Source organism: Pseudoliparis swirei, chromosome 7, assembly GCF_029220125.1.
Source record: "Pseudoliparis swirei isolate HS2019 ecotype Mariana Trench chromosome 7, NWPU_hadal_v1, whole genome shotgun sequence".
Classification (NCBI taxonomy): domain Eukaryota; kingdom Metazoa; phylum Chordata; class Actinopteri; order Perciformes; family Liparidae; genus Pseudoliparis; species Pseudoliparis swirei.
In genome coordinates, this window is record NC_079394.1 from 20,228,410 (window position 1) to 20,243,335 (window position 14,926).

Sequence of the window (14,926 nt, forward strand, 5' to 3'; positions counted from 1 at the left end):
CAAATCCGACGCAGTCGTTTTTTCTCGACTCCGCAGATGATTGACGTGCGAACAGCCAATCACAGCGCACGCAGACTGTGACGTTGTTAATAAGAAACACACAGAAAGAGATTGCAGCTATTCAGGAACCTCGGATCTTTATACAAACAATATGTTACGTTTAAAGAGAAACCAACGTAAACATAACTCTTAAAAGACATCGGATATATCTCCCGGAGTAAGAAATATGTTTTAAGATATTGTCTGAGTATAATTGTGAATGCGGTGGCCTTGATTATATCCCTCCCTGCAGGATAAAATAAGCATGACCAGAGTATATATCCCAAAATATCATCCCTCACTGAAAAGCAAGTGTTCATTAATGATGATTCAATCAAATATATTTAATTTACTGTCACAGGAGTAAAGAAACAAGAAAATATTATTGAAACCACAATCAGTTTTTGGAAAAAGATTAAACAATTATTCCTTGTTGGCAATTCATGTAATAGTTGAGAATTAATTGATAAATCATTGCAGCTCCACCCCAAAAAGGACCTGTTTGTGCATAAAGGTAAAACTGAAAAGAAAACCCTGCACCTGCTACTAAATTTGTCAAACATTATGGTGAAGGGAAAAGCAAACAAAAGTAGGCAAAGCCAAACCAGAAAGAATACTATAACATATTGCTTATTTTCCAATGCCTCTAGAATCAGTTGAGAGTTAAACAATACCCAAACTAACCAGAGTCCAATTCCATGTATGTGCACACACACATGGCAAATAAAGCTGATTAAATTCTAATTATGAACTGTGAAAGCATAGTTTGGGGTTTTCTCAAGTCGGCCCCGTGTAAAAGGTGGTCTGCTCTAAATCACATTCATTGAGGTTGTATAATGTAGAAATTAAACAGAACTTCAAAAGGACTGTTATATTCAGGTATTTCATCTTTCATGCCTGTGGCTAAGAGCAACACTTGCTGTGAGATGTTATTTGCGAATCAGTTAACAGTGATATAGAAAGAATGACCCACTGACATGTACGTGATTCCTGGCTGGAGTAACAGCTTTAAGTAAGGCCATAACGGCAGACACACGAAAAACATGAATTTTACAACAGTGCTGTATAAAACCAAAAGAGCCATATCAGCCCACGAGATAAATAAGTTGTTCCACTTTGAACAGGTTTTTTTTTGCTTTCCACATCAAGTAACAGATGATTTAAACATTGTAAAGAGATAATTCACAACGGTGTCGTCAAACTTGAGCAAAGGGGAAAAAAAGCATGCCTTCAATCCAAATGCAGTTTCAAGCCGATATCAGATATGAGGATGGCTTACTCTACATACAGCACACTCTAATAACTCATCTAAAATGTCATAGATAAAAACACATCTACTCTCTCACTTAATACAGCAAGGTTTAATGGAGAAAATAACCCAAATGTAACCTTTGTGGCTACAGCTCTGCCTTGCCAGTGAGGTTTTAAAGACCCAATGCTCTACATGTAAAGAAATAAACAAAACCATAAACTTTTCATTTCGAGTACATTTAGTCACAAATTCCAATATTGGTTATTTCAGTGCACACTTTGGGCGGAAATTTAAGAGATCAGGGAAAGAGTATTTGAGATGACGGGGGAGAAAAAAAAATGGCCAAAGGATTCCAAATATTTTAAGTATTTACGGTCTGCTTCAACTACATGACCGTGAACTGCCTCCAATACAGATAGTTAAAAGCAACAAAAGAAAGCCCTTCAGGTTCTCTTGAAACATACATAACCTTTAAACTCAAGACCAATTTGAATAAAGTCTGTCAGAAAATCAGTGCTGAATATGAATGACGTGTCAGATTGTACGAACTGGCAGTTTGATATGCTCCGATTTCAGATCAGCACTGATGTTCTAACCGACTCTACGCACTGGAGCAGGTACGGATAGAGAAAGTGGTGAATCGGATCCTGGGGCTCAGAGACTGTTACGATCCCACGCGTGTTGTGGTGGTCTTCCTGTCAGAGAAGAAGCTTCTCAGCAAGACCACCTGACTGATGCTGACCACCAGAAGTATAATGGCCTCGCCGATGGACCAGAATGCAACGCGGGTGTTTAGGTCCTCCGCCCGACTGCGTCCCTGTGCCTCACGAAGGCGAAAGTGAGTCTGGTAGTCGATGATTGACTTCAGGGCCTCATGGATCGACACACAAGCTGATTCCATCTGAAAATGAAAAAAATAAAAACAAGAAAAAGTATTTGTAACCATTTTTGACTGAAAATCTTAAAACATCCTTCAACTTGTAAAATTAGTTTTTGACCCGACAACCATCCACATTAGATTTGGAACCCAGTGTCAAGCTAGTTTATAGCTATACAACATTAAGTCAACTAGCTGAAGTAGTTTCTTGTCCTCTATTTCTCAAAAATATGTTTCAGCCAATCACAAAAATATCAAACCACAAACTGGGTGTAGTGGCGACGACAACAGCCTGAAAAATTATGATCAAGTGTTAAGTTTGGTTTGTTCACTTCCACAAACACCTTTTCTGACTACAAGTTAATCTTGCAGTACACACTATGCAAGAATATGTTCTTTTTTATGTTTAATCTGTTATTTTGCTAGAAAGAAAACATGTGCATCCAACTCCGACTAGTGGTGAGCACATCCAGACAGGCGTTTCAGTCATTACAGAAGCTTAAAACTAACCAGGAACCACAAAGTTGTTAAGCTTTGTTTATCCCCGCATGTTGCAATAAGTGAGCTACACAAAGATACACAAAGTGTACTGTGAAGTACAACTACTGTTGTCAGCAAAACACTATAAACTAACTACGTCGAGGAGGAAGAGTAACTAACTGTACACTCATCTGATATTTAAGGATTACTTTATTGCATTTATACAAGCGCTGTTGAGAAAGAAGTAATGTATTAAATGCTTTATAATTAAACACAAGGTTCAATATCCTGAAACCAGTTTGCTTTGAAGTAAAGAATAAAAGATATTGTGTTGAATCACACAAAATAAAAAGTGTGCATACAATTGTATGCCATGTACTCCGAACATTTAGAGAAACCTAAAGAACAATTAATTCCCTCACACACAAACATGTAAAAACATGTGCACACTCTCACACAGCTTACCTGAGTGAGAGCAGTGACTCTGTTCTCATTTGGGAAGAGTGGAGGGTCATCCCCAACCTGGAAGTCAAAGTACACGGTCTTGTGTGTGAAGGTGGAGAATTCGTTACTGAAGCAGAACTTGTAGGTGCCGTTCTTGGCTGCTGTGAAGGTGAAGCTGTCATATTGCTTCTTCATCTCCTTGTAGAGTGTCGTGCCTTCTGGGTCCTCCAAACGACAGTCCACATCATAATGGCCACCGGTCACGACCTGGGAAAATAAAAAGACAGGAGGACCATATATTGGGTTACACAATATTTGTATTTATTTGTTAACGCCATCATGCATTGTGCCAAGTAGTACGGAGGATATAGACAAAATTCATGTCATGATTATCACATCTAAAATGTCAAATGTGGTGTGATCTTCTGCTCCTACATTTCAAAGTGTCCTGAGACCAGACGGATCCCCACATTGCACCCTAAGGCAGTGTGCGTGTGCATGAATGGCTCTGCAATCAGTGGATGAAATTTCGTGTTAATAGTTGAAAGTTTACATATTGAGTCCGTTGCTTTGAGTGGTCCGAAGACTTGAACTGCGCCACATTAATGCAAATCCCTTTTATCATTTATTATTAACAATTAAATAAATGATCACTGATCCCTAGGAAAGAGGCAACACAGTAATCTAATGGAAGCTAACAGCCAAATATTGCTCTCTTGAAGGTAGATGTAGATAATATGCTCATCAGTATGACTGGATTGGTTCTGATTTTTCCCATCAAATTATTTACGTCATGTTTTTCATGTCTACAAAATCAAAGAACAAATCTTCTGTGTGTTTAAAGGAAGTTAAATGCATCAGTTGAGATCACTTCTGCCTCTCAGAAGACAGTCTGGGCTTAGATCTACAGCTCACAAAGTACAACTTCCCCTTAGGACGATTAGCGTTAATATAATTGAGGGCTTGACTTTTAGCCGAAAGGCGACCCACGCACCTGAAACTCGAGAGTGCACTTGGTGCCGATGGTGATGTCTTCGTAGAAACACTGCTTGGCGTTGTCTGGTAACTCAAACGTGAGCTCGGAGCCCAGGACCCACACGCAGAGCAGCTGGGCCGATAGCACCTGCAACAGCACCCGAAAGGACCCGTACATCCTGCAGACCGAGAGCTCAGCTTCCAAGTGAAAACCCCGAGCGGACCTGCGGAAATAAACACCAGCAAACATTAAACTTAATTCAATAGCGTTGGGGGGAAAAGACAAAAAGGGAGACAAAGCAAACCCGGACATTGATATTGGCGACAAGCTGTTAGCTTAAAGCTAACTGGCCTACTGGCTATCCTTTTTAGAGACAGAAAGTCACGAGGAATTTGTATCATTTTATCAGGGCTATTGTATTAGTGTATTATATCAACAAAAGTAAAAGCAAATTCAGATTATAACATTTCTTAATTCACTATTTTGTCCAAATCAGCATTGGCTACTCACCTCAAAGTGCTCAACCGGATGCCACTAATGCTAAGTAACGTATCATAAACGTAAAACGTGATTGGCTGTCATCTGTGAAAGCCCGCCTCCTGCTCTCTCACTGGCCAACCAATAAGAGGGGAGACTTATGGTGTCACGTGGGCCACGTCCTCTTACCAGAGGAGAGTATCCTCCTTTTTCACTACACATAAATGTGGCTGCTATTTATTGGATAGTTTTTACTGGATAGAGTACTGCTTCAGAAAATTATGTTTCGTAGAGCAGTGTACACGATACCGTACATTTACATAACTGGTAGATTTAAAAAAAATGTGACACAACAAAAATCCACAAATACAAAACCTGACAAAATTCCCAAGAAGCTCAATGTTGTATGCAAGGTTGGGCTGTCCTTTAAAGGCAGTTTGGGGATGTTGCGCCTAATGAGGTTGTTGTACTCAGTTTTCATCTAATCAGCATCTTGTTGAAATTAGAGGAACAGTACCTTTGGGACCTTCCGGCCATAGCTACAGCCATGAGCTCCCAGCTGGGCAAACATTGATCTATTGGCTGCTTCTTTACTAGCAAATTCACTGACCATGGCCCCAATCTAAACCGTTTAATACAATTTGACTTATGTCTGTTTTGTTTTCTCTTGATCCCTCCCAGTACAACTCTGTGTAGAAAGCCACAATGGAAGCCTCACTGAATTATTTACCCAATGCGTCGGGGTTTGTAACCCACGGCAGATGGGCCCCAATAGGATGTATTAATATATTATAATGCTCATCACCACTGCGCGCTGAGTGCTTCTTCCTGACTAGTGAATACACCTCTGACCCCAAAACAAAATCTCGCGTGAACAAGCAGTACGAGATTACAGTGTAGGGAGGGCTGCATGGCGAGCTGGAAGACATAACAAAAGCCTCACATTTCAACCAACAGGCGCTGGTCGCTTTTTATTTTTTGTAACCCAAATCAAATTTGATTAGTTTTTCTTATCGATTTCCGTTCAAAGCCAACGGTTTTGCATCATGCCGAGCAGCACGTCTTTGCTGGAGGCCGACGAGGGAGAGTCCGAGGTCCCGCCGCCACTAGTGCACGCTTTCGCCGGTATGGGCCTTGAGGAGCACCACGGCACCCAGACATCCGAACAAGTAGACGAGAGCCTCACGTATCACCACCACCTCCACCAGCTGCCCCCGGTTCCTCATTTCAACCTCGGTACTGTCCTCGACTTAAAGCCCCTGCATCGACCGCCCTCGGGAGACGAAGTAAACACCATCACGACAGTGCCCGAGGACGGAGAACATGAAGTTATAACCGCCGCCGACTCCTCGTTTCTGGCGCAGGCCCACCGCCACCAGCACCTCCAGTCCGGGCCGTGTGCCTCCGGGATGGAGGCGCCGCACATCGAAACCGTCCTGTTGTACAGCGGAGACGAGCGGGACGACACGGGGCCGGCTGGGAGCATGGTGATGCTGCCGCCCGGCGTGTACGGGGAGTCGGGCTACGAGGCCGAGTCTGCGCTGTTGGCTCGGCGAAAGAGCGTCAACACGACCGAGTGCGTGGCCGTGCCGAGCTCGGAACACGTCGCGGAGATCGTGGGCAGGCAGGGTGAGTTTTCGTTTGTCCGGAGTCTTTTGGGTCGAGATATTAGCGAGTAGGAGTTTGGAAGAAACTCTGCGGAAATATCGTTGTCACACTGTTTAAGTCAACGTGAAATACGACATGCAGAAGTATATACACAGGCCAGGAAAACGTGTTGAGTGTATGATATGATTAACAGCTACGAGAGAATAGTATAATATGCGTTACCGGTACTATTAACGCCAGTTACGTGGCTTAATCAGCCAACTGTTAGCGAGTAACGTCAACTTATTGTTGGAGCGCTGTTTACGTTACGTAATCAGTGAATATCTTCACACGGTACCATTTCAATGGACCAGCTGAACCCGGTACACCGGGGCCACCCGTCCGCGTTAAAAACAAGCGGCCGTGTGGGTGAGGTTCTCCTGGCCGCGGCTAGCCGGAGACCAGCTAGCTTAGCACTCTGCCGAAGTGGGTCAACTCAACTCGCCCAACACCCTGAACTAAAGTTCGCACCACGCGGCTCATGAGCCGGCGGACCGTCCGCTCGCGTTGACGGCGCGGCGGGATTATTGGTGGCGTTTGGCGGTACTTTGGACGGAGAGTGAACCTGGCCCCCGGCCGCGCCATGCCGCGCTAAACCAGGCTTGGCTTTGTCTCGGGAGGAGGACGCTGAGCGCGGCGGGTTGGTCACCATTGCTCCGCCACATCAGCTGTGGGTTACAGTCGGCTCCGTGACGCGAGACTCCAACAGCTCAAGCGACGCACGACGGCGTCTCCTCAGCCCTCCGCCGCCTTTATCTGGTCTTCAACGTGAACTTTCCACAACTCGCTGGGAGAGTGTTATTGTGTCGTCTGTGAGACCCGTTGGGGGAGGGTGCACAGGCTGCAGTGTTGACGACAACAGGAAATGGCTCTGGTAATGATGCTGGACTCGCAGCCACAGCTGAAAGGAATATTTAATGTATGGGCCATGCAATTTTTAAAGGCCACGAGTTACTGGAAGCTGAGATTGCATATGCCATAATCGTTTCAGTTATAATATCAATGTTTAAGTGTGTGTGTGTGTGTGTGTGAGATGTACATCTTAAAAATCAATTGGAAATGTTCCAACGGTCCCCCTCTCTTTCCTCCTCTTTCTCACCGACAGGCTGTAAGATCAAGGCGCTCCGAGCCAAGACCAACACCTACATCAAGACACCGGTGAGAGGGGAGCAGCCTGTCTTTGTTGTGACGGGGCGCAAGGAAGATGTGGCCATGGCTAAGAGGGAGATCCTGTCTGCAGCCGAGCACTTCTCCCTCATCAGAGCCTCTCGAAACAAGACGGGCACCCAGACGACTGCGACCGGTCCAGGGACCCCCTCCTTACCCGGACAGACGACCATTCAGGTCGGCTCCGACGTGATGATGAGTCAACAGTGTGGAAGATATGAAACATACTTTCTTATGCAGTGAATCGCATTAAGTGCAGTCATTATAATAACTATGTTTTGTGTATGTTAACTTCTGAGAACCATGAAGGAGGCTCTCTGTGTTTTATGTAATTTAACGTGTGTGTGGTAAACGTGTGTTGTTTCAACTCCGTAGGTGCGAGTGCCGTACCGTGTCGTAGGGCTGGTTGTGGGTCCCAAAGGTGGGTGTTGTTTTTATTCATGTTGTGTGCTCAGATTGGTTGTTTGCTCCAGTTGCTCGACTTCATGTTGTAAAGAGTTCATCAGATCTTTGGCTTTAGTTTTGATAGGAATTCAATTTATGCTTTTCATAAAAGAAGGGAAGACGACACCAAACACAGGTATGGACAGGTGTGCTGAATGTTGATCGTTTTATTAAGATTCTTGCTTTGGTTTTTACAAATGTAAAGAACAGCTTGAGTATTTACGACATGGAAATACATTTTTAATTAGTCTATGGTTTTTTAAAACTGAAATTAAGGCTTTGGGTGATGGAGGGAGGGAGGGGGGGGGATTCAACTCTCAACCGGTGGATTGGTTCCTATATGCTCTGCTTGTGTTCAGACTCGTATATGAACCACATTTCTGCAGTAGTCTTTAAATACCAACGTTTTTGTCCTGATGAGCATTTAAAGAAAACCCTGAATGGTCTAATGGTGAGTCTTAATTTACTCGCAGCTTCTGTAAGAGATTTAACATGTTTAGCGTTCCTCCAGAAGTTTACATTTTGTTCTCAACAGGCCTTCAGCCCCTTGCCCTGTTGACATTACCACTTCAGTGTCAAAGTCCTGGGGTTAATTACAGCGTGTGCAGCTAGGCTGAAAAGGGTGAGGTAACCAGTTAAGAATTACGATGCATCGCCACACGAAACGCAGAGCAATATGCGGCGTGGAATTTCAATATTCAATATTTGGTGTTTACAAGGATTATGCATTCCTTACTTGCCCCTTAATTGTGACCCATTAATTTAGTTAATACACCCTGAATATCCAGTTTAAACACTAAATAAAAGTAATTCCTACTTGAGGCTGAATCAGGTGGTCTGCACTTCAGCGAATTATTGTCCAGCTGTGTTTCTTCTCTTTTCAATTTCAGAACGTGTCAGAAAAAATAGCGTCTTTACAGAAAATATTGAACGTGAATAATTCGTCTCACGTCTTTATTATTACTCGGCTTTGGCTTATTCGACACGCGCCGGTCGATGCGGTTCGGAAGCCACAAAGTACAAAGAAGTCTGTTCCCCGGCTCCATTTGGCACCATCAATACCGCACTATTATTTTCATCCTGACACTTAACTGTGACTGTTCTCCTCGTCAATGGGCTAATGTGACACTGAAGTATTCTTCTGAGGAATGGTTCTGCACGTCATGCATCACACTCAATGTAACGTGACCTCTTGGTGCTCCATTGTCCATGTGCCCGGAGCAGTTCTTTTAAAAGTTGGTGTTTAACTGATTTATTGTTTCTAAGTATCCGCGTCTGGTCATATCTTTCAGGAGCAACCATCAAACGCATTCAGCAACAGACCCACACCTACATTGTGACGCCGAGTCGCGACAAAGAGCCGGTGTTCGAGGTCACCGGGATGCCGGAGAACGTGGACCGCGCGAGGGACGAGATCGAAGCGCACATCGCCCTCCGCACGGGGACCTGCGGCGGCATCGAGGCGCCCGGCGTCGACAACAATGACTTTCAGTTCAACGGGACGGACGTCAGCTTTGAACATTCTGCAGCGCAGGCTGGGTTGGGGGACGCCGGGTGGCTTCAGGCAGGTGCAGCCTCCCCCGGCGGCGATGGCGGCGACGGTGATGGCGGCGGCGGTGATGGCGGCGGCGCCGGCTTGCTGCCAACGAGCGTCAACGGTACTCAGCGAATAAATAGCAATATGAACAGTGGTGTCAGGATGTCTTCCACCTACCGCAACGACAGCTCCAGTTCCCTCGGCAGCGGCTCCAGCTCAGCGGATTCCGTCTACGGCAGCAGTAACGGGAACCGGGCCGCAGATCTGAGCCCGACCTGTCAGTTTAATGCAAACGCCAATAACAACAACAACAACAGTAATGGCGCCGGTACGAGTTTCTGGTTCGGCGACAGCCTTCTCCCCGCTGGGCCCGACGAGCCGGTCAACCAGGGGGGTGGAGGCCCGTCCTCAGGATTTGACCCGTTGACCATCTCCACTGCCCAAGCCTCGCCGCCTGCTGCACAGCCACAGATCTGGAGCCCCTATGTGGACCAACAGCCCCCCCAGACCGTTAAAGCTCGTCAATCTCAGGTAGGGGACATTTGACAGGTGCACACAGTTTATGGCCTCTTGTTGTCCCACGGGTTAAAACAATGCATTGTCTTTGTTGTTGACAGTTTGCATTCGGCGTTTGGTACGAAAGTATCCAAACTGTTGTTACTATTACAGATATGCTAATACCAATTGCTTTTCCCATGTGCACGCGATGCATTATTTATATCGAATGTGTCCTCTGAGAATTGGCCAAACATTCGACCCACGGCCACCAGATGGCCATGTGCCTCCAGATCTCACTTTCCCAGCGTGAAGGTCCTTTTTAATAGTGCTGGTCACACGCCTGTCTCTGCTGCTGGACATGAATGCTCTGAGCCGGATTATTTAACCGATTCACAGTCTTGTAAACCCAGACCACGACCCACGTGGAGACTGGGCCGCTGATGGTGCTCCACACACCCACAAAGATGTCTGCTCTGTGGCAGTTGCCATTTGTATCTACTGCTGACTTCTGCTCCTTTTCTTAAAAGAACAATGACAAATTGTTTAGAATCTTAAGTTATTTAAAAAATAAAATGCTATATGTTCATGTTGCCTAACGGAGGTTGTCCTCCATGTCTCCAGACCAGTCAGCCCGGGACGCCCCGGCTCTCTCCGACCTTCTCTGGGACGGACGCCTTGGAGCACCCTCAGGCCCAGCGAGTTCACCGAGGGCCTTTCGGCTCGGCCGGAGCCCTCGACGCCCACCGGTTCCCCTCGTACAGCTCGGCCTTCTCCTCCTCCGGTGAAAGCACCGCCTCCTCTTCCTCCCCTCCCGAGTCCTCTCTCCTCTATCGACCGGGGCTCGGATCCGCAGGGAGGGGGCAGGAGATATGCATCCACTGTATGGATGGCCAGGTGATCGCTGCCCTGGTGCCCTGTGGTCATAACCTCTTCTGTCTCGATTGTGCCACCCATATTTGCCAGGGTCCAGATGCGGTTTGCCCCGTGTGCCTGTGCCCGGTCACACAGGCCATTCAGCTCCGCAACATGTGATTTTCAACAGGTTTTTTTTTTAATGGCTGGTTGGGATTCAGCCTCCGCCAACACTTCCAATTCATAACATCTGTGGGGAAATTACAAAACTGACCCTGAGTCAGTGTCTAGGCGTGTCCTCACCCTTGTTTTTGTCCAAGCTGGTGTTTGGTTGAGAAATGTGAGGAATAATCGTGAATTAGGAATGATATGTGTTGAGGTCGTGGGTTCGGGGGAGGTCAGCCCGTTCTTGTGCCTGCTATTGTGAAGTCTTCTTCCATTATTGATTGATGAAGGGTCAGAAACCCTCTCTGTAGCATTGGGTGGGGTGGGAAGGATATATATATCATTTCTTTTTTATCATTTACATTTTCTTCTCCCAGAAGCATCTAGTTATCAGTTTCTGACTTATATTTAAACAAAACATTTTAAATGTACATTGAGTTCTATTAGATGCGTCATGTTTGCTTTCGGGTCAAAGTTATTTTAGGTCTACATCTCAAACGTTTTGTTCAATAGAAGAAAATTGCTGCTACAGGTGTTTTTAAGTGCTGAACTATGGCTCGGCCCGTCTGCCTCAGTTGTCGTGCGTACAGCAAACTTTAAAGAAAAGGAACCGATGAGCATGTTTACAAATGTTGATTCCCTTGTATGAATACAAACATAGAGTATTCTCCTGGTTGACAACAATTTTAAATGCCTCCCACGGTAAACTGGATACATTGTGCATACACTGCATTATTCTAAGTGCTACTCTGTCCCGCAACATTTTCATAAATATCATCGGGCTATTAGCCGACGAGTGCTACTTCAAACGGGATGCAACGTTTACATGAATCATAAATCTGAATTTAGTTTGTGTATCGCTGATATTAACAAACAGCTCGTCGATGCGCGCGCAGCCCCGCCCCCTCCGAGTGGGTCCGACCTGCACACTGCACAGATGTTCCACTCCCACGGCAACGTCACGTTGCCTCGGGTTCCTTTCCCTCCCTGACTGGAACCAACACGTGTGTAACGGCTTCTCTTCTGTGCGAGTACCCGTCGCAGGATGTTACACCACTACAGTATTTGCCACGTTGCTTTCCATTTCTACTTTTATCAATTGTTTACGGAGAACTTGTGCCTAATTCCGTTCCGGGTAAACAAAACCGAAACGACTGCTCCGGCAGACGCACAGTGTTGCTCTGTCTTAAAACAAACACGTGGCCTTTTTTTTTTGGGAAGTCTGTAATTTACTGACGACACTATCTACCGATCCAGAGCTTTGCTCCGAGGAACACGCGGCGACAGACGGAGGTCTTAACGCAGTCGCCGAAGTTCGGTCTCTTAAATGACATTTTCTTTCTCTTCCAGTTTTTGTTGAGCCTTTTGCAATTATTTACCACCGATTGCATTATTATTTTTTTCCAGCACCAAGCAATCCCATTGAGATTATTTCTGTTTTCCTTTTTTTGTTTTGTTTATTTGTTGTTTGGGGAAACCATGTGCTTATTTCCAGCTAGAAAGATATGCACAGCTCGTCCCTTTGGACCCCCCCCCCCCTCCCATCGCCCCATATAAGTAGGGCTAGTAGTAACATTTGGTTAGGAGCCAAAAGCGTTGATTTCGGATGGAACTATATGATGAAGACGAGCTGTAATCCGGAGACCTTTCTGCCATCTCAACCGTCTCCGTTGCACGGCTCCACTCTGGCTGCCTCTTCGCAGCCATTCCACACCCTTGCAGGCAGCAGACATAATAATTCCAATGGATGCAAAACGGAGACGTCGGCCACCCACGTCCCGTCCGCCGGGCCTATGCAAGAATCGTCTCGGCGTGTCGACGACTCGAGGAAGCGCAAGATAAATGAAGCTCCTCCGGTTTTTAATGACAGAGCTCAAACTATCTTGGGCCGGACACGTCGACCGACGCGCCCCTTCTGTTTTTACCAGTGCGTTTCAGGCGCGGCTCTGGGGCATCGGTGAGCCGCCTCATCGGCTCGTTTGCTCGCGGCCCGCTGAGCACACTGCCGTCCCCCATAGCTGATCACAATATTGACACGTCTGGATTCCAATAACGGTCTGACTTGTCTCCCCCTGCCCTTTTTTTTTACGTGCATCTGTCCGTTCCTCCATCGGTAAAGTGGCGAAGCGGTACAGATGGTGTAAATCATCTCAAATCTTAGCTTTAAACATCCCCGTCTCTGGACCTCGTTTTGCCGACCTTGGATGAGTCGTCGGCCGTGTGGAAGGAGAGGCAGCTGGCCCGGTTTCCTCTCGGACCGTGCCGACACTACAGGAGGTCAATGGTGTCGCTTTACTTTGTGGACTTTAGTCCGTCTCGCATTCCAGCTGTGAACAGTGTTTGTTTTTGAGTTAATCTAAAGCTTTGCATCTTAAATATCGTCTTTTGTGGACGAGTGAGCTTTCACGAGGAAACGGAACCCAATGAGTCGCAAAAGTGCAACAACAAAAAAACATGTTCTTCTGCCCCCTCGGGTTTTCTAGCCGTCCTTTTTTGTTTCACTTCTCTCAGCTCTACAAAGACACAGAGCTCTCTCTCTCTCTTTCTTTCTTTCTCTCTGAGGGAACGCAATACTGTTTATTGACATGAATCCATTGACATTTTTGTGTTTATTTTATGATATTACTTTTAATGACTGATGAATATACAGATCTTATTTTTATTTTGTTACATTTCATATATATACATAAATATATCTATATTATAATGTTTACAATAAGATTTTTACTTTTTTCTTTTTTCTACTTTTTCTCTGTGATTAAGTGAATGAAGAGTTGGAAACCCAGAAATGTTGCAGGAGGAGTGTCGACGCGATCTGCTTGTAGTCTAGTTATTAGTTTACAGTATTGATGATGATAGTATTGATAGCTGCCGTCTAACCAAGTGGAAACTGGAATGCATCGCGAGCATGTCTTCATAATGTACCACCAAATTAAGAACGGTATACTGTAAAATGTATCTTAGATTATCTCTATATAAATACATATATTGTTAAGATGTACCAACAGTTCAAAGTATTTGCTAATTTTACTACACTTTTGTTATGTATATGTAGGGGGGAGTCTTATGGCATATAAATTCTTCAAATTGAGTCAGGAGTTTAAAAGCAGACTATATTTTATAACGGCCTTTTAAGTTATTGCGGCCAAAGCACTGATATTATATATTTGCTGTAAAGAGAATTTTAAGAGTTTTATTTTTCTGATATTAAAGTTACTTAATAAAGACGGTTTCATTTTAAGATGCGTCCGACTGGTGCTTTTCATTGTTGGTCAAACGGTGTTTGAATGTCTGAGCGTGGCCATTCCACCACATAAGAGAGCTTTGTTTTATTAATATCTTTATCATGACATGATTTACAGGTTACAAACTGAGGAGGCACAGAATGAATAAAGACCATGGACGGCTAAATAGAATATGTAACACCACCTATAAGATTGAACCTGTGCGACTGACATATCCTTTATATCGGTGGACTCTGTCTCACGTAACAAGTGCAACAAAGCTAACTAGGATTGAGGGAAAATATCAGACATGGCCTCACGCTATTTGAGTAATGGTTTAAATACAAAAATGTCTTCAACACTTGATAAAGTACTCTTATGGTTTAACTTGACTACATCATCTGGACTGTTAAATAAAAGAAAGCTGATTTATTTACTCCTTTCTGGATAAACCTTCTCATGTACTGTGATGACTCGTCACTCTTCTGTTGTATTTAGGGCGAGACGACTTACACCGTTATGATTCGTATCGCAGGAAACACCCGGTGCCATGCAGCCATCTTTCATGTTAACATAATAATGCTAATGCTTTTTCTGCTGCAAGATGTCATATCTACCTGCAAACTCACGAGGGGTGAAAAAGGTGGCACCGCTTGCGCCGAAAACACGTACGGTAATAAAAAAACGTTTTAAGAACAATAGGTCCTCCGCTCTAAGTCAGAGCTCGGGCCCTAATAATGATAATTACCAACATACATTGTCATTATATATAATACGGTAAAGTCATTTATGAACCAACTTCCTATTTTGATTTAAATATGGCGAATTTTACCGACAGGTGACAAGT

The 14,926-nt window shown here is 44.8% G+C and overlaps 2 protein-coding genes across 2 annotated transcripts; one reads left to right on the plus strand and one right to left on the minus strand.

The window, feature by feature from the left end:
• Window positions 1–362: 362 nt before the first annotated feature.
• tmed7 (transmembrane p24 trafficking protein 7) lies at window positions 363–6,921 on the minus strand. The gene is made up of 4 exons (XM_056418812.1): window positions 6,842–6,921; window positions 4,087–4,291; window positions 3,114–3,359; window positions 363–2,192 (listed from the first exon to the last, which is right to left on the minus strand). The coding sequence occupies exons 2-4, from the start codon at window positions 4,243–4,245 to the stop codon at window positions 1,956–1,958; spliced, it is 642 nt and encodes a 213-aa protein (XP_056274787.1). The 5' UTR covers window positions 4,246–4,291; window positions 6,842–6,921; the 3' UTR covers window positions 363–1,955.
• Window positions 5,436–14,096, plus strand: LOC130196556 (RNA-binding protein MEX3B-like). Its single transcript, XM_056418811.1, has 5 exons — window positions 5,436–6,174; window positions 7,298–7,536; window positions 7,735–7,780; window positions 9,096–9,871; window positions 10,460–14,096. Exons 1-5 carry the CDS (start codon window positions 5,592–5,594, stop codon window positions 10,868–10,870), a joined length of 2,055 nt encoding a protein of 684 aa, XP_056274786.1. The 5' UTR covers window positions 5,436–5,591; the 3' UTR covers window positions 10,871–14,096.
• Window positions 14,097–14,926: the final 830 nt, after the last annotated feature.

Coding starts and splice junctions, on each gene's coding strand:
- tmed7 (XM_056418812.1), bottom strand. CDS start 4,245: ATGTACGGGTCCTTTCGGGTGCTGTTGCAGGTGCTATCGGCCCAGCTG. Junction 3,360..4,086: donor AGTGCACTCTCGAGTTTCAG/GTGCGTGGGTCG, acceptor TTATTTTCCCAG/GTCGTGACCGGTGGCCATTA. Junction 2,193..3,113: donor GAGTCACTGCTCTCACTCAG/GTAAGCTGTGTG, acceptor TTTCATTTTCAG/ATGGAATCAGCTTGTGTGTC.
- LOC130196556 (XM_056418811.1), top strand. CDS start 5,592: ATGCCGAGCAGCACGTCTTTGCTGGAGGCCGACGAGGGAGAGTCCGAG. Junction 7,537..7,734: donor CCGGACAGACGACCATTCAG/GTCGGCTCCGAC, acceptor TCAACTCCGTAG/GTGCGAGTGCCGTACCGTGT. Junction 7,781..9,095: donor GCTGGTTGTGGGTCCCAAAG/GTGGGTGTTGTT, acceptor CATATCTTTCAG/GAGCAACCATCAAACGCATT.